At 37.6% G+C, this 21,267-nt stretch overlaps 2 protein-coding genes and 1 long non-coding RNA gene across 6 annotated transcripts in view; 1 reads left to right on the top strand and 2 right to left on the bottom strand.

Annotated features, from left to right (window-relative positions):
• LOC111866533 (IQ motif and SEC7 domain-containing protein 1) overlaps window positions 1–4,710 on the bottom strand; it is a 78,699-nt gene extending 73,989 nt beyond the window's left edge. For all 3 annotated transcript variants that reach the window (XM_023855568.2, XM_023855570.2, XM_023855571.2), the window contains exon 1: window positions 4,310–4,710. In XM_023855568.2, coding sequence (XP_023711336.1) covers window positions 4,310–4,539 — 230 coding nt within the window. In that variant the 5' untranslated portion in view covers window positions 4,540–4,710. The remainder of the gene's footprint in view (window positions 1–4,309) is intronic.
• Window positions 4,711–7,127: 2,417 nt separating this feature from the next.
• On the bottom strand, window positions 7,128–16,025 carry LOC117282475. 2 transcript variants are annotated; one of them, XR_004513221.1, is made up of 3 exons: window positions 15,945–16,025; window positions 8,800–8,901; window positions 7,128–8,044 (listed from the first exon to the last, which is right to left on the bottom strand). It is a non-coding gene; the product is annotated as an uncharacterized LOC117282475 (long non-coding RNA). The 2 variants fall into 2 exon arrangements; XR_004513220.1 differs by lacking the exon at window positions 15,945–16,025 and having other exon boundaries at window positions 8,800–9,465.
• A 346-nt stretch (window positions 16,026–16,371) lies between these two features.
• Window positions 16,372–21,267, top strand: part of LOC111866541 (ubiquitin-conjugating enzyme E2 H) — an 18,464-nt gene continuing 13,568 nt past the window's right edge. The window contains exons 1-2 of the mRNA XM_023855585.2: window positions 16,372–16,827; window positions 17,323–17,399. Coding sequence (XP_023711353.1) covers window positions 16,775–16,827; window positions 17,323–17,399 — 130 coding nt within the window. The 5' untranslated portion in view covers window positions 16,372–16,774. The remainder of the gene's footprint in view (window positions 16,828–17,322; window positions 17,400–21,267) is intronic.

Here is a 21,267-nt window from a genome sequence, read left to right as displayed (position 1 = left end):
AGCAACCTGTATGAAGGAGTTAGCAATCAATTTCCTAATTCTTGAAGAGTACTACTTTCTGGGATATGCTGCATATAGGCTAGTAGAAGACTACTGACAATTCAGAAGTTCATACTGCCTCCATCTTCAGGGATGAGGAGTAAGCAAAACAATAAGAAAGATGGAGGGAGAGTCAATAAACATCTACCAGACTACATAATGTCATATATCAGATAATAATTACTCTTCATGGTCATTGCCTTGTGAACTTCAAATCCAACCCCTATTCACTACAATTCTGCACTTCTAATGGAACAGTCTAATACTTATAACTACTTTTCAATGCAGGATGACATTTTAACCTTCAGATCTGACAACTGAACTGAACTATTTCCATGCACCCAAAGTTATTTTTGGGAAGCCATCTGTCACTCGGCCACTCAAAAATTTCTCAACATTTTATGGAACCCAAAGGTTCATTGCTATGTTCACAGCATCCCACCAATGGTTGCTATCCAAAGCCAGATGAATCCACTCAATATTGCCCCATCCTATTTCTCTAAGATCCAGTTTAATATTACCCAACAAATGAAATGACACATCAAAAAGTACAAAATACGGTTTAACTCCTAAGCTAACCTAACCTAACCTAACCTAATACCAGGAATGAACACTGTCCTATCAAAATCTAACCAGGAATGAAACATGATGGGGAGCCTGGATTATACTTTGCACTTTCAGCAGTGGAACAGCTACTTTTAATGGTCTTTAAAGAGCTAAGTTACTTTGTAACACTGTGTTCCCATTTCTCACCAGTTTTGTATTTAAGCAATTTCATTCTACTGTGATGCTAATGCAGATAATTCAGATTACAGATTGAAAATAGATAGTACAAGAAATCGTTAATTATGAAACTGAACTTGAGCCTTAGTTAAGATAGGCTGACCCATAATACAATTTTAGGACTTCCTGAATGTGAATTAAACATGTTACATACATTCATTCACCCTGCCATTCATTCTAACATGTTTTCTTTCTTTTATTTAGAATAAACCAATATGTGAAGTGGTACGAGCCTGGAAAAATTACTTCATGTAACAAATTACACGTATAATCAACTATACTGTTATTGTTCCTTTTGGAAACAGGAATGTAGATTTAATTTAGACTTTATCATTTACTTAAATGACAAACTGTGGGTATTCAACAAGAAAAGTTTGCTGCAACCTGCTACCTCCAAGTAAAATAGGATATACCATGCCAATATGCACTTTTACAGACTAAATTTTGTATCTGAATTATCTTGAATGCATATCAAGTTCTTTCTATGAATATTATGTGCAGTTGCTCATAATATTACCATTCACTCACTCGTGGAGCTGAGCCCTTCTTGAGAAGCTGCCTATTGTGCAGCTATTCAAGAACTTCACAGCATTTGATGGAACCATGCTCACAAGAGTCCTCCAATGGTCCCTATCCTGAGCCAGGTCAATCAAATCCATCCCATCCCATCCTATCTCTCTAAGATCCATTTTAACATTGTCCACCAACCTACGTCTTGGTCTTCCTAGTAGTCACATTCCTACTGCCTTTCTCACCCATAAAAGTCTGTGCCAGCAGAGGCTATCCACTTTCTTACAGCTGCAATGACAGCATTGTTGTCTGGAAAATGCTACATAGTCCATCTTTCATAGGCCCAAAGAGATGGAAGTCTGAAGGTGCTAAATCGGGGCTATAAGGTGGATGTGGTAGGATAGTCCAGCCAAAATTTGCAATGTGCACAGTGGTTGCCAAACTAGCATGGGATCTAGTGTTATCATGTTGCAAGCGAAAGGTTGTCTGCTTCCCCAACATCGTTTCCAATGCATTACAGCCAATATTAAGCCGTGCAAAGAGTTCCCTGGTCGTTATCCGCTGATCTGTACAGATGAACTGATCAAGGCGCTGTTCATTGTGAGGAGTGGCAGCTGAGCAAGGACGCCCACTGCATGGCTTGTCGTGCACTTCACTTTCGCCACTGTTAAAACGCACTACCCACCGCCTCACTGTGCTGTCATCCACTGTATTGTCTCCGTTCACCTTTAGCAAGCGTCAATGGATGTCAATGGGTGCAATTTGTTCAGCAGTGAGAAAATCAATAACACATCTCTGTTTCGTACGCACTTCTATGTCAGATGCCATTTTGGTAAACTGCTCTGCTGTTGCTATCTGTCCCACGACAACCAAACTAATAGTATATTGGCAGGAAGGTTCAACCTTTACTACAACACCACCAACATCCAGCTCAGACGTTAAATATTAACACAAAAAAATGGGAGGCATTATATACGGAACGCCTTTCATATATTATCACCAAGTAGATTCACATCATTGGCATAGACCAACAGCTGATGCGGCCCGTTTAATTTCAGTCCCATCTGATTTTCCTGCATCTTACTAATGGCATATTGTAAAGCAAAGTTGAAAAGCTGTGGTAATAAAGTATCTCCTTGTTTCATTCTGGATAGGAACATTATCACACAACTATTCACCTATACAGGCTTTACTATATATTTCATTTAAACACATTTTAATCAACCAAACTAGTTTCATGGGTACCCCAAATTCTATGAGAATATTGTACAATACTTTCATCCCAACTGAATCACAGGCTTTCTTGAAGTCTATGTATAGCTGATGTACTGTCTCACTGTACTCACATTTTTTCTCCAATGCCCAACGAATACAAAAAATCTCATCAGCAGTTAGTCTGTCATGTCAAAACTCACACTGATGAACCCCAATAACTTCATCCGTAAATGGACTTAACTGTGAGAGAAGGATTGTGGATAAAGTTTTGTATGAAGTTGATGGCAGTGACATCCCGCCATAATTACTACCCAGTTTTATCACCCTTCTTGGGAACAGGTACAACAACAGACTCCTTCCAGTGATCAGGCAATTTTTCCTTCTTCAAAATAGAATTAATTAGCTTATGGATCTTAGATCTTAACATTTCGCCTCCTGATTGAATCAGTTCTGCCAGAATTTGATCAGTACCTGGCGACTTACACATTTTCAACTTTGCAATAGCAATTTCAACCTCAAAAGGGCTAGGATCAGATACTAACAGTTCAGCTGTATGTATTTCTAACTGCCTCACATCACTGACCCTATGTGCATTCAGTAACTGAGAGGAGGTGTTCTTACACCCATACAAAATGTTGTGGGCGTCTGAGAGCAGATCACCATTCTCATCCTTCACTAAGTTACTTCTAGGCTGGCAACCCCTCTTAAAGTCATTTATTTGTCTATACAAGTCTCTTAAATGTTCTTGTTCTTACTGTTTGTTGCAAGCTCATCAATTTTGTCTTCCATATATTCCCTCTTTTTATTCTGAAATGCCTGCAGGTTTCACATCTTATAATGTTCAGATTATCCCCATTTATTCTGCTTGGATACTGTAACCACTGCAATTTGGCTTGTTTCCTTTGGTATAATAATAATGAACATCCTTCAATTCATAATAACCTAGACTCTCTTTAGCTAAAATTTTGATATTCTCTCTAATAGTTTCTCAAGCTCTATTAATATTCCCCTCAGTGTCTTAAGTTTTCCAAAGCTGCTAAACTATTTGAGATTTCAACATGATACTACTCTTTACACTCTACCTCATTTAATTTCTTGAGATTGAACCTCTCCACATGAACACCATGCATTATTTGTTTACTCACTGCAACAATATTACTGTTATTTATTATTAATATACACAAACAAAAATAACAAGTCATGACTACACACACCAGTATGAAGATCCGCTACATTCAAACACATATCAATCCTGCCAGCCCTTGCACTAAAACTGTCAGTTACAAAACAACACTTCTACATTAAAACGTGCTAAAGGTATGGCCTCCAAACCAATTCAAGAGGTGTTAACTTATGCTTACATGACACTTGATATGAATATTCTAAATGATAAATGCTCTAATCTCAATCACTAACAGTCACATGACCATAACATATTTCACGAGACCCAATACTGCTCATTTAATCCTACATTATTACCTACCCATAACAGCTGATGACTGACCCACTCTTTCTACACTTTAAAAATATCAACCTTTGAAGAAAGCTTCTGCACTTAAGATGCAAAGTACTGCCTCAGTGTAATTTAACGGCGGTTAAAACGCCTTTAAGCTTCCAGGTGTAGCAGTGAATGACTGAATCCAGTTATATAAAAAAAACATTACAAAATTTACAATCATTAATCTCTTGCAGTATGGATGGCCCTTATATATTTTACTATTTTCATGCAATAAAATGATTAAGTTTCACTGCAAGCACATACCATCCATCATGAAGTCTCTTCAAATCTGCAATCTCCATTTCAAATTTCAATTTACTAACTTCACATAACAACATATCACGTTCTGTAGTAACTGCATCCAATTCATTTTTCAGATCTTGTATCTCTTGACACTGCCGATGTATAATAGCAACATTGTTTTCCAGCGACTTCTGTAACTCTTCTTTCGATTCGAAAACCAGCGACAATTCCGCTTCGGTTTTGTCACTCATATTTAAAATTACATTACTTTCACTACACAAACTACTTATACACTTCTGACATTTCACAATAACCCCAACTCCGACAGCTCTTCGCTTGATCAGCCCACTGCCCAGGCCATGGCCTTCGATCTAGCTTAGGTGTGTCAAGGCTACACACGTTTCTGCCGCACAATATGCAAAATTCGGCACCAGATGGCAGCAGCAGACTAGTCAAGTTACTTATTATTCCTATTGTGATTATTAAAAAAACTAAAATCTCCAGTTTTGTACAGTATTCCGTTTCACTCTTTGCTTGGACAGCATAGAATACTTCGTGAACAAAATGTCGGTATTTCTACATGACGCCTGAAAGCCACAACAGTAGAACAAATTATACCTAAATTAAATGCAGCTTGCTATGCAACGAGATCAATTAAGCCTTTTATGTCACAGGAAACATTGAAGATGGTTTACCATGCCTACTTTCATTCTATTATGAACTATGGATTAATATTTTGGGGGAACTCTTCACATAGTGTAATAATTTTTAAAATACAAAAGAATATAATTAGAATCATTACAGGATGTAGAAGTAGAGATTCATGTAGAGAATTATTTAAGAAATTAAAAATTCTACCTCTTCAATCGCAATACATATTATCGCTTCTCTTATTTGTTGTTTACAACAAAGATAAATTCAAATTAAATTCTGATGTCTATAACATGAATACTAGACAAAAATATAACTTCCACCTACCCTCATCAACTTTATCAGTATATCAAAAAGGAGTCTACTTTACTGGCATAAAAGTGTTCAACAATCTGCCACAAAGTATTAAAAACTTGGGCAATGATACTAAAAAGTTTAAATCAGAGTTAAAGAATTATCTACATGCTCATTCCTTCTACTCTTTAGATGAATACTTCAATGTAAATAGAGAATGATGTAAAATTAAGTTATATTAATTTTTAAGCTAAAATTGCCTGTACTTATGTATGTAACCTTTTGACTTGATCTGTATCCAAAGGTACTAACCTGCTTAGGATTTATAGAATGTAAATAAATTCAATTCAATTCAAGAGAAGATTTCATTGCTGGGAAAATGCTCAGTAAACACGATTCCGCGATAGTGAATACACACACAACAATAGATCATTTGGAAACGGTGTTTTCTAGTTTCTTGGACTAGTACTTCACAATACTCTGTCTTGGAAGAGTCACACCGATATGTTGGCTTCCACATTAAACAAAGCATGTTATAAAGAGCAATCAGACCTTTCTTATCTTTTAAGTTCCCTAAAGATAATCTATCATGCATATTTTCATTCAGTTATAACATACGTATTAATTTTCTGGGAACTTCTTCCCACAGTACAATCATTTTAAAACTCCAAAAGCGAATGGTTAGAATACTAATGGAAGCAAGACCCAGGAATTCTTGCAGAAATTTTTTTTTACATTTTAAATATACTACCTCTAGCATCTCAGTACATACACTTCTTGGCTCTCTTTAATATTACCAATAAATCATTGTTTAGAGAAAATTCTGAAATTCATAATTTTAATACCATGAATAATTTAATTTTTTTTAGTAATGACTCACTTGACAATGTTTCATAAAAAGTCCTGCCTATGCAGGCATTAAGATATATAACCATCTTCCAGCTGACATTAAGGACTTGGCATGTGCTATTAAAAGCTTTAAAAAAGCATTACAAAGTATTTGCATGAGCATTCTTTTTATACTGTGGGTGAATTTTTTATGCATAAAACTAGATATATTTCTGATGGTAATAGCAACATCATTGTATCAGTATTTACAGTGTTTTATTATTTTTATATTTTCAACAAAATCTTTTAATGATTGCATGTCTTGTTTATTTATTTATTTATCATTATTTATTAATATTGTACTGTCTTGTATTTTTTACTGTTCTATATCCAATGGTTGTACCAGTTTGAATCAACAGAATAAATTAAAATTAAAAAAAAAATAATCATTGTCAGGGTCACTGGCAAGATGGAAGGGAAGATGCTAGGCATTTGCCCCCCTCCCCCTGGATTTTTGGAAAAAAATCGAAAATTACAATAAAATAACCAAATGTTGATAACAGTAAATTCTTCTGTACTGAATACACAAGTATTTCACAACTTCTTGGATTAGAGATTCTCATAGCAATGCCTGCAAAGAGTATGGTCTTCTGTGTTGTAATGACATGTTCTTTGGAAACAGCCTGACATTTTGGAGCAACATATTATCTCCATATTCAGAGTCAAAGACTAAGACAAGCAACAAACCAATTTAACTTGCCACCTGCTTCTGCTGGTTTCTGGCTTGACTAATTTTTCAACCATAAAGGTGGAGGCAATTTGTCCCTCTGTAATATCAGGCCGTCTCCAAACTAGAATGTTGCACCCCAAAAGACTATACTCTTCATTTTACAAGTTCCTCAACAAAATCTGTTTTAATTTTCTCAACTTGTTCCTTGCAAACACTCATTGTACGTACATAAAACAGACAAAAGTCTATTACCCATGGTGTGTTGACACACTGAAGGGTCACAGGCAGTGAAAGGCATTTAAAAATTGTCATTTACCAGTCAATAAAATGCATCCACATATTTAAATATTTTAATGAAGTCACTTTCCTAAAATTCATACCAATTTCTTGCCTTAGGTAAGAAATTGTTGAGTAGATTTCCATACATAATTTGTTATGTTCTGCAGTTTCTGTATGCTCAGTTATTGACCCTGGATGTAAGTAAAACAAATCAAAAGCACTCAAATTGTTTTCTGAAAAAATAAATTTACAGTATTGTATGCAATCCAAAGGTTCATTATTTATATTCACATGAGCTCACCATTTGTCCATTACCTGACCAAGATGAATTCTCTCTCCACCCTCCCAATTTATTTCTATAGGATCCACTTCAAAATTGTCCTCATTTGTACAATGCTGGTCTTCCAAGATATCTCTTCCCCTAAGGTTTGAATCTCAAAATTCCATATGCACTTCCCTCTCATGTGTGTTTCAGTCCCTGTCCATCTCATCCTCCATGATCTGATTGATCATCCTAATAATAATTTTCAAACTTCTTACTGCACAATTTTCAACAGACTCCTGCTACTTTCTCCTCCTAGATCAAAATATTCTCCTTAGGACAATGCTCTCAAATACATTCAGCATATATCCATAAGCACCAACACTTTTCAATGTTAAACAAGTTTGAATTGCATTCTTCTCATATAATAATCAAATGATGGGCCTTGCAATTCCAACATAATCATTCACCATGTGGTGGACATCTCATGGCATAGTATTTGCTATCATTGCTTCCATAACACTTTGACATGTGACATTTGTCCTCAGGTAAGTTTGAAATTTTCGTCCAGTGTTCATTGATAGGAACAGGCAAGTATTTTGGTTGAACAACATTCCAAATGGCCTCCTGTCTTGTACTGCTCTGTTTCATTGACCTACTAACTCTAATTGTGTAACTCAGAGATGTCAGTGACTCTACCATAGTGAGGTATCTGAAAGCATTTAAATTAATGAAAATAAATTATTATATTATAATTATGAAATTAATTTATCTAATTATATATAATAATGATGTTATTGCTTTATATAAATGTGAAAAGACAAGTGGCACCACCTAAGATATATGAGAGAGCAGGGAAAATTGAGAGTATGAAATGAGAAAGGTAAAAGGTAAAAAGGTAAAGCTAACCTTGTAACAGGCCATAGAGGCTCATAGAGTTGCGAGATGTTGAGGCTCCCACATTTTCTAGACAATCAGCTCACTGATGATGGTGAGGGCCATAGTGTAGCTGGACGGATTAGGTAAGGCAATTGAAAAGTTGTCCCTGTGCTTTACTTATTAAGCACTGCACCATGAAGGTGTATGGGGGAGTGGATGTATAGATTCACATTTTCTTGAGCTCAGTACTAGCTGGAGGTGAGTGGTCAGCTTCACGCACGCTTTACCCCTGAGGAAAGAGCCCCCAGTTCCCATTGGATAGGGGGGGTTGAGTGGACCCCAAAGTTGGTCTGGACAACATGGAGAAGAGAAAACTCTTGACCCTACTGGGACTCTTAACTCTGACCCCTTAGTTGTCCAGCCTGTAGCCAGTCACTCTACCAGCTACACTAGGAAGGATTAGATCAATTTAAAAGTCCAATAACCTCATCAAGAATGGAACCTGCTTTTAGCATAGTGTCTCAACCAACTATGCTACCATGTGCCCCATGAAATGAGAAAGTTAAATGAAAACTCAAATTAAATTACCGTTCTTTGATACCATGTCTTTCCTGTAGGATTACTTGCAACATAGTCTACTTGCAGGAAATTTTCAAAACTTCCCATTTGGTTACTCAGTAGCAGCTTTACCTGGAAAAGTGGAAAATTATTTCAGAGAACGAGCAGTTCAGCCCCCACTGATACACCTTTCAGCCATTTGGGTAGGAAAAAAAATACCAAAGATCTACCGCAGAAATGAACAGTGTTGCACCAGAAACAAAAGAAATTTGGTGAAAATGAGCAGTAACTTCAGAATTAGAAAGGATTAATGGCCTAATTGAAAACAAGAACAATTCTGATCCACAATATTATTTTGTAGCATCCTGTTGCACTTCTTACTTGGTGTTTTAATTAAATTTAATTGTCGTACATAAGACTGTGGAACTAATTAAAAACACTAAATTCTAATCCATGTTTCTTCTCAGATACCTGTAATGACAGAGCGTTTATCTCCTACGAAGAATATCAATTTCAAAGTGGAAGTGCGGCAAGTTTTCTCAGGAAACTACTTCCTGCGCAATCTAATGTTTTGGAAACTGACTATCAGTTACATATATTCTTTCCATTTATCAGCACCATAGTTTAATAGTACTATTTTCAAATTAATTCAAAACTTCAGACTTTCTTTTGTGATATAATCATTTTCCTATTAATGTATTTTTAGGTGCACACGGTAGCATAGTTGGTTGAGGCACTATGATACAAGCTGGAAGGTCGTGGGTTCAATTCCCAATGAGGTTATTGGGATTTTTCAATTTACCAAATACTTCAAGCTACACTATGGCCCTGGAGTCAACTCAGCCTCTAAAAGAAATGAGTAACAGGAATCTTCCTGGGAGGTAAAGGGCAGCTAGTGCATAAGGATGGCAACCTTACTGCCATCTATCAACTGACTGTCTAGAAAATATGGGAGCCTCGATGTCTCACAGCCATATGGGCCTTCACAGCCTATCACAGGGATAGCTTTACCTTTTTATTACAGTTGCGTTCCATCTTAAGTAGCGGAGCAACTGGTGGTTTCAAGAAGGAATCAGCTCCCTGGAGTTAGCTACTATGTTCAAGTGCCAATTATTAAAATTTACAAATAACAGTACAAGAAAATACCCAGACAGTCCTTCTGGAATATTGGCCACCTGCAGTTGGCATTCTCCTTAATTTCATTTCCTGCCAAAAGTAAAAAGCCTGTAGACAATTCAATACTCATCTGAAGGAATCCACAAAATTTAGTATGATCATCTAATAAATTGGCATGCAAGCAGATATTCCAATCCCAGTCTTTATATGTTGATAGGTATACCAATAATAACATTCATTTGTGATGGCAGTATCTTCTGCTGCACAGGACTACATGAAACAGCAATGTATTACCTTATTTAGCATGACACTCCTGGGGCACATGGTAGCGTAGTTGTTTGAGGCACTATGCTACAAGTCGGAAGGTCGCGGGATCGAATCCCGATGAGGTGGACTTTTTCCAGTTTACCTAATCTTTCCAGCTGCACTATGACCCTGGGGTCGACTGAGCCTCTAACAGAAATGAGTACCAGGAATATTCTTTGGGGTAAAGGGCAGCCAGCACGTAAGGCTGACAACCTTACCGCCAGCTATGAGTCAATTTTCTAGAAAGTGGGAACCTCAACATCTCATAACCCTTTCTGCCTCCACGGCCTGTTATAGGGATACCTTTACTCTTACCTTACTTTAGCATGTCACTCTCAAGACTCTTAGAGACAGACTCAAGCCTGCTATCTAAACCGTTTACCAAAACACTAGCAATTATCTGGAGACTACAGAATGCTCAGGGTATTCAATTCAAACCGTTGGAAGGACAATTTCATGGAAACTGCTTCCAAAAACTTTATGAATTAAAAGCAAAACATACTTAAAACAATGAATTTTTTTATTTCCTTGTGTTTCTAAGTTCTAACTTGTTTTGAAAACCTTACATAGAATAGTATTTTCCTGCTGGGTTATTTCTGGATGATGACAATCACAGAAAGGAAATAGAATTTCCATAGAAAGTGTTTTTGAAAATGCGTTCACAGTGAATCAAATAGAAATATCTCTCTTACAAGCTAGTATGTCACTCGATAACACATCTGAATATACAGCATGATGATGTGTATATACTGTGTGAATTAAATGAATGAAGGTGGCAAATGACTAATTTGACCAATGTGTACAATATCAAGGAAGACCATTGAATAGTTCTTTTGCCTTTGGTCTGTTTCACTGGAAGAGCAGTACATCAAAGACATTTCATGTGCAGTGTGGACAGGTAATATAGAAAAGCCTGCCATTCTTGTTTTCTTCTTGTTCAGTCATTTCCTTTTGCTGCTTATTAACATTCGTTTTCTTGCATGGATTGATCAAATAACACTGTAAATACTTTAGTATCTGCATATGGTGAAAGAAAATGTTTATGGGATCCAGTAAATTGATTTTAAAAAAGGCATAGACAGAAGGGCAATGCCTGGCAAGAATCTGGTCAACTGCTATATTCCGAGACCTCTTAAGAGTGAACGAATCTGGTGTGTACTTCCACTGTTTTGCAAATGAAAAAAGCTAATACATTTAGTCAATTTTCTAAATCAAATAAATTAATTTAGTTTGTTTACTTACTTACTTACTCATGGAGTTGAGCCCTTCTGGAGTAGACACCAATTCTGCAGCTACTCAAGAATTTCCCAGCATTTTATGGAACCCAAAAATTCATTACAATGTTCATAAGAGCCCTCCACTGGTCCCTATCCTGAGCCAGATCAAACCAATCCATACCATACCATCCTATCTCTCTAAGATCCATTTTAATATTGTCCATCCGCCCACGCCTTGGCCTTCCCAGTGGTCTCCCTCTGGCTTTCTCGCCAATATCCTATATGCATTCCTTGCCTCCCCCTTCATGCAACATTTCCTGCCCATCTCATCCTCCTTGACTGGATCATTCTAATTATACTTGGAGAATAGTACAATGTATAATGATCCATGGATACGAAGTAAAATATAAATAAATAAATAAAAAGTTATGAAGCTCCTCATTATGCAGTTTTCTCCAACCTCCTGTCACTTCATCTCTCTTCTGTCCAAATATTCTGCTCAACATCCTGTTCTCAAACACCCTCAGTCCATGTTCATCCCTTAATGTCAGAGACCAAGTTTCACATCCATACAGAACCACAGGCAAAAGTTTTGTATATTCTAATTTTTATTTTTTTTTGGACAGCAGACAAGAAGACAAAAGGTTCTGGACTGAATGGTAGCAAGCATTACCCGAGTTCAGTCTCCTCTTAATTTCCCCCTAAATCAGGTTTTGATTTGTTATCGTAGTTCCCAAATATCTGAACTGTGCCACATTTTCAAAACATCTGTTTCGTATCATTATGTAATGATTTTGCCCTGCATTTTCGTGATGGGACATCAACATATACTTAGTTTTCTCTGTGTTTACTTCTAGACCAACCTCCTTACTTGCATCAGTTAAAGTTTGTGTGCCTTTTTTGTTGTCTATATTATCACCCAGTAGATTCACATAATCGACATAGACCAACAGCTGATGTGTTCCCTTTAATTTCAGTCCCATCTGGTTTTCCTGGACCTTCCTAATGGCATATTCTAGAGCAAAGGTGAAAAGGGGTGGCAATAAAGCATTGCCTTGTCTTAGACCCTTCTGGATAGGAAATTTATCAGACAACTGTTTACCTATATGGACTTCATTATACGTTTCATTTAAGCACATTTTAATCAGCTTAACTAGTTTCATGGGTACCCCAGACTCTATCAGAATATTGTACAATACTTCCCTCCTAACTGAATCATAGGTTTTCTTGAAGTCTACAAATAGCTGATGTACTGTTTCATTGTACTCCCATTTTTTCTCCAATATCTGATGAATGCAAAAGAAGTGAGTAGTTGATCTGTAATGTCGAAACCTACACTGATGATCACCAATAATTTCATATATGTATGGCCTTAACCTTGAGAGAAGAATACTGGATAAAATTTTGTATTAATTTCATAGCAGTGATATCCCCTGATAATTATTAAAGCCAGTGTTATCACCCTTCTTGTGAACTGGTACAATAATAGACTCCTTCCACTGATCAGGCAATTCTTTCTTATGCCAAATAGAAGTAATTAGCTTGTGGATCTTAGAACGTAATATTTCGCCTCCTGCTTGAATTTGATCACTACCTGGCAATTTGTTTTGTTTAGGTATTCAAATTGAGGCATGGGGTAGCGCAGTTGGTTGAGGCACTATGCTACAAGCCGAAATGTCGCAGGTTTGATTCCCAATGAGGTCATTGATTCTTCAATTCACAGTATCCTTCCAGCCACACTATGGCCCTGGGGTCAACTCAGCCTCTAACAGAAATGAGTACCAGGAATTTTCTTGGGGGTAAAAGTCAGCTGGCCAGCATATAAGGCTGACAAACGCACTGCCATCTGTGTGCCGACTGTCTAGAAAATGTGAAAACCTCAATATCTCACAGTCTTATGGGCCTCCACAGCCTATTACATGAGTAACTTTACCTGACCTTTAGGTATTCAAATTATTTGATAGTTTTCATTAGATTGTACTATGACTAACACTTTTCACTTAACACCAGATCAATTCAAAATTGGTCTGGGATTGCCACCAAACCCTCATGGAACTGGCCAAACATAACAGGGTACAACTGATATGGGTGCCAGGGCATGAGGGTATTGCTGGAAATGAAGCAGCAGACCAATTAGCTAAAATTGGAGCTGAACATCAGTTCATAGGACCTGAACCAGCCTGTGGCATCTCTATAGAAGTTGCCAAACAGGCAATCAGGGACTGGACTAACATAAAACATAAGAAATACTGGGAATCCTTAGCTGGACTCAGGCAAGCTAAGTGACTCATACGAGGACCTTCTGATAAAAGAGCGAAGGAACTGTTGAAGCTCAACAGGAACCAGCTATGATGGGTGGTAGGACTACTTACAGGACACTGTCACCTCAAAGGACACCTGTTCAAACTGGGACTAAGTGATAGTCCCACTTGTGAGAGGTGTCAGATAGAAAATGAAACAGCCACACATGTCCTGTGTGAATGTGAGGCTTTAGCTTCTTTAAGACTACGTCACTTGGGTCAGTACTTTATGGAACCAAGTGACTATTTCGACGTCCCCACGTCCAAAATCCTGCGCTTCATCCGAAGTGTGGGGTTGCTGAGAGAATAATTAAAAAAGGGGAAGCACAATGGACCACTGAGGTCTAAGTGCAAGGGCCGAGAAGGCCTACCCCTTCATACATACATACATACATACAACACTTTTCACTTCTTGTTCACGCTTCAGTCATGTTTATTCATCTCTGTATCTATTATAACAGATGTGCAGTCATTCTACATATTTTCCTTCTTTGAATTTCAGATAGTCATTTCATCTGTGAAGTAAAGTATGCCATGTGAGTATTAAATGTTTTAAAGGTATGATAAGGGATTCTTGTCAGTGAGATTTCAAAAATCAAGAAATGGGAACTTGGTGCAAGGAACCCTTAAGCCTCAGGAAAATGCAATTGAGTGGCGAGTTAGTACCATAGTCAAATTACATTGTAAACAAAATTAAGTATTCCAGTTTTTGTGTGAATAGCTTCAATTTCTAAAAATGTCTACCAAACTGGAACACAACAAAGTAATTGTGTATAAGTAAGAACACACAACTCAACTATATGTGTTAGCATTTTATACATTTTAGATAATGACCTTAAAACAATGCTCTTAACTTTTGGTTGTCTCGAGTGGGACCTGCATAACTTCAATGTAAAATTTTCTTTGAGTATTTGAAGTTCTCATAGCAGTGCTAATGAAGAGATCTGTCTTCTTGGACATAATGCCAGGTAGGACAGTCTTGTTATCTGCTTCATGCTGTCTCCTTGCATGGCTTACTCTTTGACCCTGAAGATGAAGACATGTTCCCCAAAATGTTAGTTACCTTTCACTGGACTATGGTGTTATATGCTAAAGGATAAAGATCTCTCAGGATACTTCTTTAATCACTCTTAAATGTCTGGGAACAGCTACAGACAAACTTAATGCCCAGGAGATATTAAAATAAATTCTAAAACACTGTCAGTTATTCCTCTCATTCATTGGCATTAAAGGGCCATGAGCGCCCCCCGGTTTTAGAAAAATAAAAAATTGAAGAAAAGAAAGTATAATAAACAGGAATAATAAAAATTAAAAGTATTTTAAAAATAATTATTCTATCCTGAATACTCCAGTTCAGTCAATAAAACTAGGCTTAAACGCCTTAAACGTAATTTGCGAGCAAATTTTCTGGTCTCCCCCCCCCCTCCCTGACCGTTGATAGAAAATCCTTGCGGCGCCGATGGGGAAGGCCTATTTCATCGTGCTTCTAAATTTAAAACGTGTCGAAGAGCCAAGAATGTTTACAGAATCTAGCCGACAACTCAAGCGTAATTTGACCCTTTAATGTCTTTTCTTAGGTTTGTTAGTACACTACATATTCCGAATTTATTTGGAATGCATTTTTAGGGCGGAAATCTACATGGTTATATTTCCATGCCTATAATTGCAACTGCAGTGTTAGTTTCCTCGGAGTAAGTCAATTCCGTTTTGCAACAGTCGGAAATATTGCTGTATTGGAATTTATGTGTAGAAAGTTTTCAAAGTTGATTATCCAAAGACTAGTGTTTTTCGGGGATGTGACGCTGTCTAGTCTAACCCTGAAGACGGAGGGGGTAACCATGAAGCTTACTCAGAATTACTGCGTTTTGGAACTCTGTCCATCGTCCGGTATTCTAAAAACTAGAAATCACAACGTTTCGGCAACTGGATATTTTTCCGTCCACAGGGTAGGGGGCAGACACCTACTCTATTGGGTCTCTTAGAAAGAGCTAACCTCAATCACTGGTTAAGTTTTTCTAAGAGATCCAACAGCAGGTGTCTTCCCCCTCATCTGATGACGGAAAAAGATTCAGTTGCCGAAACGCTGTGTTTTCTAGTTTTTAGAATACCGGACGATGGGCAGAATCCGAAAATCCAATAATTCAGAGTGTTATGTACCATCGTCAGAAGCCTTTCGAAACTAAATGAAGCTTCCTGTCTTGTAGGTTTAACACAATATAGTTTTGGAAATAGGTACCAATGTTTTGTGGAACCAGCTGCTTCCATCTTCAGAGTAGTACTCATGCCCTGATGACGGAGGCAGCAGTTTCCTCCGAAACTTTCGTAACTATGTACCAGACAACACGGCGTCACATCCCAGACGATCGGTAGGATCAGTAAGTAATCTTCATACTCATTGCCCTCATTTCCTTCTCACTGCCGTGAGAATCTCTTGGCAGTCGTAATTAACGAGATTGAAATTATGAGCATTCTGCGTAAAATATGCGGTGTTTAAGTAACAGAAATAACGTATTCACTCGCAGACATACTTGAGAAATGTCATTCTAACTCAAGAAAATAATAATTAGTAGATTAATAATTTGCGTCATTCTTCCTTCCATTACTCATCACGGTTCACAGGTTTAGAACTACCAGTAACATTGCACTCTCTGATCGAACACGTTATGCGCAGCACAGTTTAGCATTGTTCTTTTTGTTGACTGTACGTGTTGAAACTAATTTGGAACGGAAAAAAAGAAAAGGGAAGGTTTCTTCCTTTGTCTGATGGTTTAGTATACATATAATGATCTTTAAATTTGGAACGTACGTTACAGTAGTAGTTAACGTCAAGTCTTGCATTATTTCGTGTCGTAATACGATGTGTTTTGTTACAACACTTTCTTTTCCGTGTATTGTCCTTTATGGTCATTGTGAACGAATTGAACGCTAGTGAGCTCTGGTGGATAATACAATATTTAAACATATGGCAACACAGAACAAAACATTGAAGAAACTGTGGTTGAAGTAGTGCTGGAGTTACGGTAGTGAATTTATTGAGGGGTTTTAACCCTTTAAAGAATCAATAAAATGTCATCTCCAAGTGCAGGGAAACGACGAATGGACACTGACGTTATAAAACTGTATCCTTTGTGTGGAATCGTGATTATAAGGTCACAAAACAACCTTGACGTGGAGCATCAGCTGATCCAGGTCTCATGGCTGATGACTGAACGATTGTGAACATGAGATGTATATTACTTTTACATAGTTGCTTTTTTTATTCGTGCCATTTCGTGGTGTTTGTGTGTTAGACCAGTGAAACTTATGTATGTTTAATAAGTGTGTCATGAATTTAAATTCAGTAAGTTATGTCATATAAAAGAAAGTGCATATAAATAGTAAATAGAATACACACACACATGCCAAGTTCAAAAGGCATTGTCAGCCCATGAATACTATCATTCGAGTACACTCATTCCAGGATAGTCGCTGACCTTTGTAACTCAGTGATTGAGTGGATACTGATATAAATATTTGAGGCATTTTATGTTGTTTCCTTGTCACTGAATGACTGAGTGGATGTTTATGTCATAAATATTTGGGTCATTTCATGTAATTCCTTAACCTAGATCCAGAATTGAAAGCAAACATGAAGTGACTATATTAGGAGGACTTAATGAATTCTGCGTTAAATTTTATGGACCACGAGGCAGTAAGTAAGATTTGACATCATTCCTGTAGTGCAGGACAGTTGTTGACACTTCTCATAAATAGTCAGTCACATATGTCATAAAGCTGTTAGATTCATCTGTTTGGTTTTTAATTGTAACACTTTGGCAAAAATAATCTTAGATTTTGGGAATGCATTACTATAAATATACAGGGTGAAGTGTTTGCAGTGGCTAATGTGATAAAATCATCTCAAGCGACCAGCTGCAGCACTGCTGAGTAAAATTCCAATGTTCAGGGACTACCTCAGTCATCATCATCAAGGAGAAATAGTTGTAGAATAACAGTTTATGTTCTCCAAAAGATTTTGCCTGCAGTGATGCTGCTGAGTGCCTCAGAGGATCTGAAGATATGAATATTAATCCATTGGTCTGCATAAAAATGTGCAAATTGTGAGCAAGGTTAGCTTGGTGGGAGTAGTGACTAAGCTACAGATGAGACCACTGAAGAATCAAGGTTTGATTCCTAGCGGGGGCAGAAGGTTTTTCTTTTCTCCACAGTGTCTATATTGTCCCTGGGGCCTGCATAGCCTCTTATACGATGAATATTGGACACTTTTCTAGAAAGTAATGCAGCCAGGGCATCAGGCCATGAAGTGACCACTAACCTTTATCTAGGCCGCGCCATAGCTCAAGCGGTTAGTCGCTGGCTTCCCACTGCAGTGGCCCAAGTTCGATCCCAGGTCTGGTCAAGTGGGATTTGTGGTGGTCAAAGTGGCACTGGGGTAGGTTTTCTGCGAGTACTTCGGTTTCCCCTGCCAGTCTTCATTCCGCCAATTGCTCCACAATCACCCTTGCCTATCATCTGGGGCTGGTACAATAGGCCAGAAGTGGCCGCAGTACAAGGGGCTTAGTCCCACCCCACTAGCAATAAAAAAACTTCATATACTGCCAAGAATGAGAATCTGTGGAGTTATACCACTGCTCCGCCATATGACTTCATGGTGTAGTACTTTAGAGAAATTAATAGTTTGAGCTATATAACACTCAGTTCTGCATCAGCTGTTTTATACATTGAAACAGAAAATATATAGGTTTTGTCATCTGTCATCATATGTATGAATTTCTTTCTTCAGAAAGCACCAGATTTGAACTGTTTCTTTCTATATTTAATTCAGTACAAACGGGATGACAATTGAAAAAGTTCCCAAAGTTTATGCCATTGGGTTAATACATGGTGAAAGATTCATCTTCTGATATCACAAGTGATTAATAATTCTGTAAATTCAACAAACAGTGATGATAACTTGTGTGGGTTCAGTAGGTAGGATTAATTTTATGTTATAGATTCTGCTTTATGGACCATGCTTGGTAAGTATCTAAACATTTTTTTACTGATATCCGTTTACAAAGGGCTGATGGTAAATTTGATTAATAAACTGTTCTGTTAATAATGAATTCATTTGTACGTTTATCAGGTTTAGAAATTAAGTCACAAAAGTGATTTGTAGTTCATTATTGTACTAGTAAATAATCAGGACCTTTTTTCAGCCAGTATTGCATACCAGCAAACAATACATACTGGCGAACGTGTCAAAAGTTGCGCATCAGCCAGTGATTGTGTCTTTTGACCTTTGGGCAAAAACTGAGCACGAGAGGACTGACAGACATGTTTATGGAAAAAAGAAAGTACTGTTGATAATGATGAATTTTGAAGTGCTAGGCTGCAAATAGCTTTCTAAGGCTGTTTTCTAAATAGGTAAATCAGACACAGAACATTTGGCAGAACTTCCAGCTTTGAACAAGGGGATTCAAGCAGAATTCTTAAAGCTTGTTGTCATATTGTATAAATTTCTGCTCCAGCAGATCTGTTGTTGTTGCTGTTAAGAACCTGTATGATGCCTGCATTAAATTTAAGGGGCATAACCTCAGAGTTTTGCTTCATTGCCTGGTTTATAATTAGTGGATTATAAACAGTATCTTACATATAATGTACAGGCATCTTATGAGCCATCTCTGCTAGATTTCACATGCCCATCTGCAGTAGTTACTTATCACCATCAAACCAAAAGTGAAATAAAAGTTTGTGTGACTTCCATGTTGTTTTAAATTCTACAAGAAATGTACTTGACAAAAGTTCCATATTTTTTCAGGATCTGTTACAATACTCGTATTTCATCATTCTATATTAAGCAATGCTAGTGTCACTGAAATTAAATGGGTTGGTCTGTGCCGATGATGTGAATCTACTGGGTGATAATGTAGATACCATAAAGATAAACATGCAAATTTTAATTGACGCAAGTAAGGAGGTTCGTCTAGAAGTAAACCCAGAGAAAACTAGGTATATGTTGCTGTCTCATCACCAAAATGCAGGGCAAAATTATGACATAATGATAGGAAACAGATGTTTTGAAAATATGGCACAGTTCAGATATTTGGGAACAACCATAACAGATCAAAACCTGATTCAGGAGGAAATTAAGAGGCGATTGAACTTGGGTAATGCTTGCTACCATTCAGTCCAGAACCTTTTGTCTTCTCGTCTGTTGTCCAAGAACATAAAAATTAGAATATACAAAACTATAATTTTGCCTGTGGTTCTGTATGGTTGTGAAACTTGGTCTCTGACATCAAGGGAGGAACGTAGACTGAGGGTGTTTGAGAACAGGGTGTTGAGAATATTTGGACTGAAGAGGGCTGAAGTGACAGGAGGTTGGAGAACACTGCATAATGAGAAGCTTCATAACTTGTGCTCTTCTCCAAGTATAATTAGAATGATCAAGTCAAGGAGGATGAGGTGGGCAGGGCATGTAGCATGAAGGGGGGAGAAGAGGAATGCGTATAGGATTTTGGTGAGAAAGTTAGAAGGAAAGAGACCACTGGGAAGACTAAGGCATAGGCGGGTGGACAGTATTAAAATGGATCTTAGAGAGAGAGGATGGGATGGTATGGTATGGATTGGATTGGATTGATCTGGCTCAGGATAGGGACCAGTGGATGGCTCTTGTGAACACAGTAATGAGCCTTCGGGTTCCATAGAATGCTGGGAAATTCTTGAGTAGCTGCAGATTTGGCTTCTCCTCAGGAAGGGCTCAGCTCCATAAGTAAGTAAGTAAGTAAGTAAGTAGTGTCACTTCTACAGTACAAGTTTTAGAATCTGCCAAATTGTTAGGATGTTGAGGTGACATTAATTTCGTAACATTCATACTGAGTTCATGAATATCAGTTAATCCGAAGTTGAAAGGAGGACAGAGACATGTATGAACACAAGATTATTGTGATCTCATAAACCTAGTTCCTTTACTTAAGAAAGAAGAGTAGACTAATAGTTTTAGTGGTAAGTATTTTTAATCACAGTCAGTGCCACATAGAACTGAGTACAGAAATTATTATGCATAATTTTGGGTAAGTTTACATTCTTGGTTTTGTGCTATTCCTGAACTTCATAAGTTGTCCAGTTTCTGAAACATGTTGTCATGTGTTGCCTATGCAGTGCGACAGATAACTGCACGTAGGTCAAGGGTGTAGTGAATATTTATTCCCCATTCGCTTTTACACTTATACACTTTACAATGTCACAATTAATCCTTCTGCTGTAGCCACTTCTCGACTTCACTCGGTGAATGCTATACTTCAACTCATACGGAATATTTTGAATACTACATCGATCTGGGACACCGCATTCAGCTTCAGAATACCTCCATCCTCGCCACCAAGACCCGCTATATGGATCGCATCGTTAGGGAGGCCATTGAGATTCAACTGCATCCAGAAAATATGAACAGAGAGGGGGGTTTTGTCTCAGCAAGTCATGGAAGCCTCTCATCTGTTCTCTTAAAAACACCCCCAAGATATGATGCCAGATCCAGAAGGCTACACAGGCCATGACCGACTAACATAACAACCCCC

The sequence above is a fragment of the Cryptotermes secundus genome, unplaced genomic scaffold (assembly GCF_002891405.2).
Source record: "Cryptotermes secundus unplaced genomic scaffold, Csec_1.0 scaffold401, whole genome shotgun sequence".
NCBI classification, from domain to species: Eukaryota; Metazoa; Arthropoda; class Insecta; order Blattodea; family Kalotermitidae; genus Cryptotermes; species Cryptotermes secundus.
Note: the sequence above shows the minus strand (reverse complement) of the source record. Positions and strands in the feature narration are given on the sequence as shown.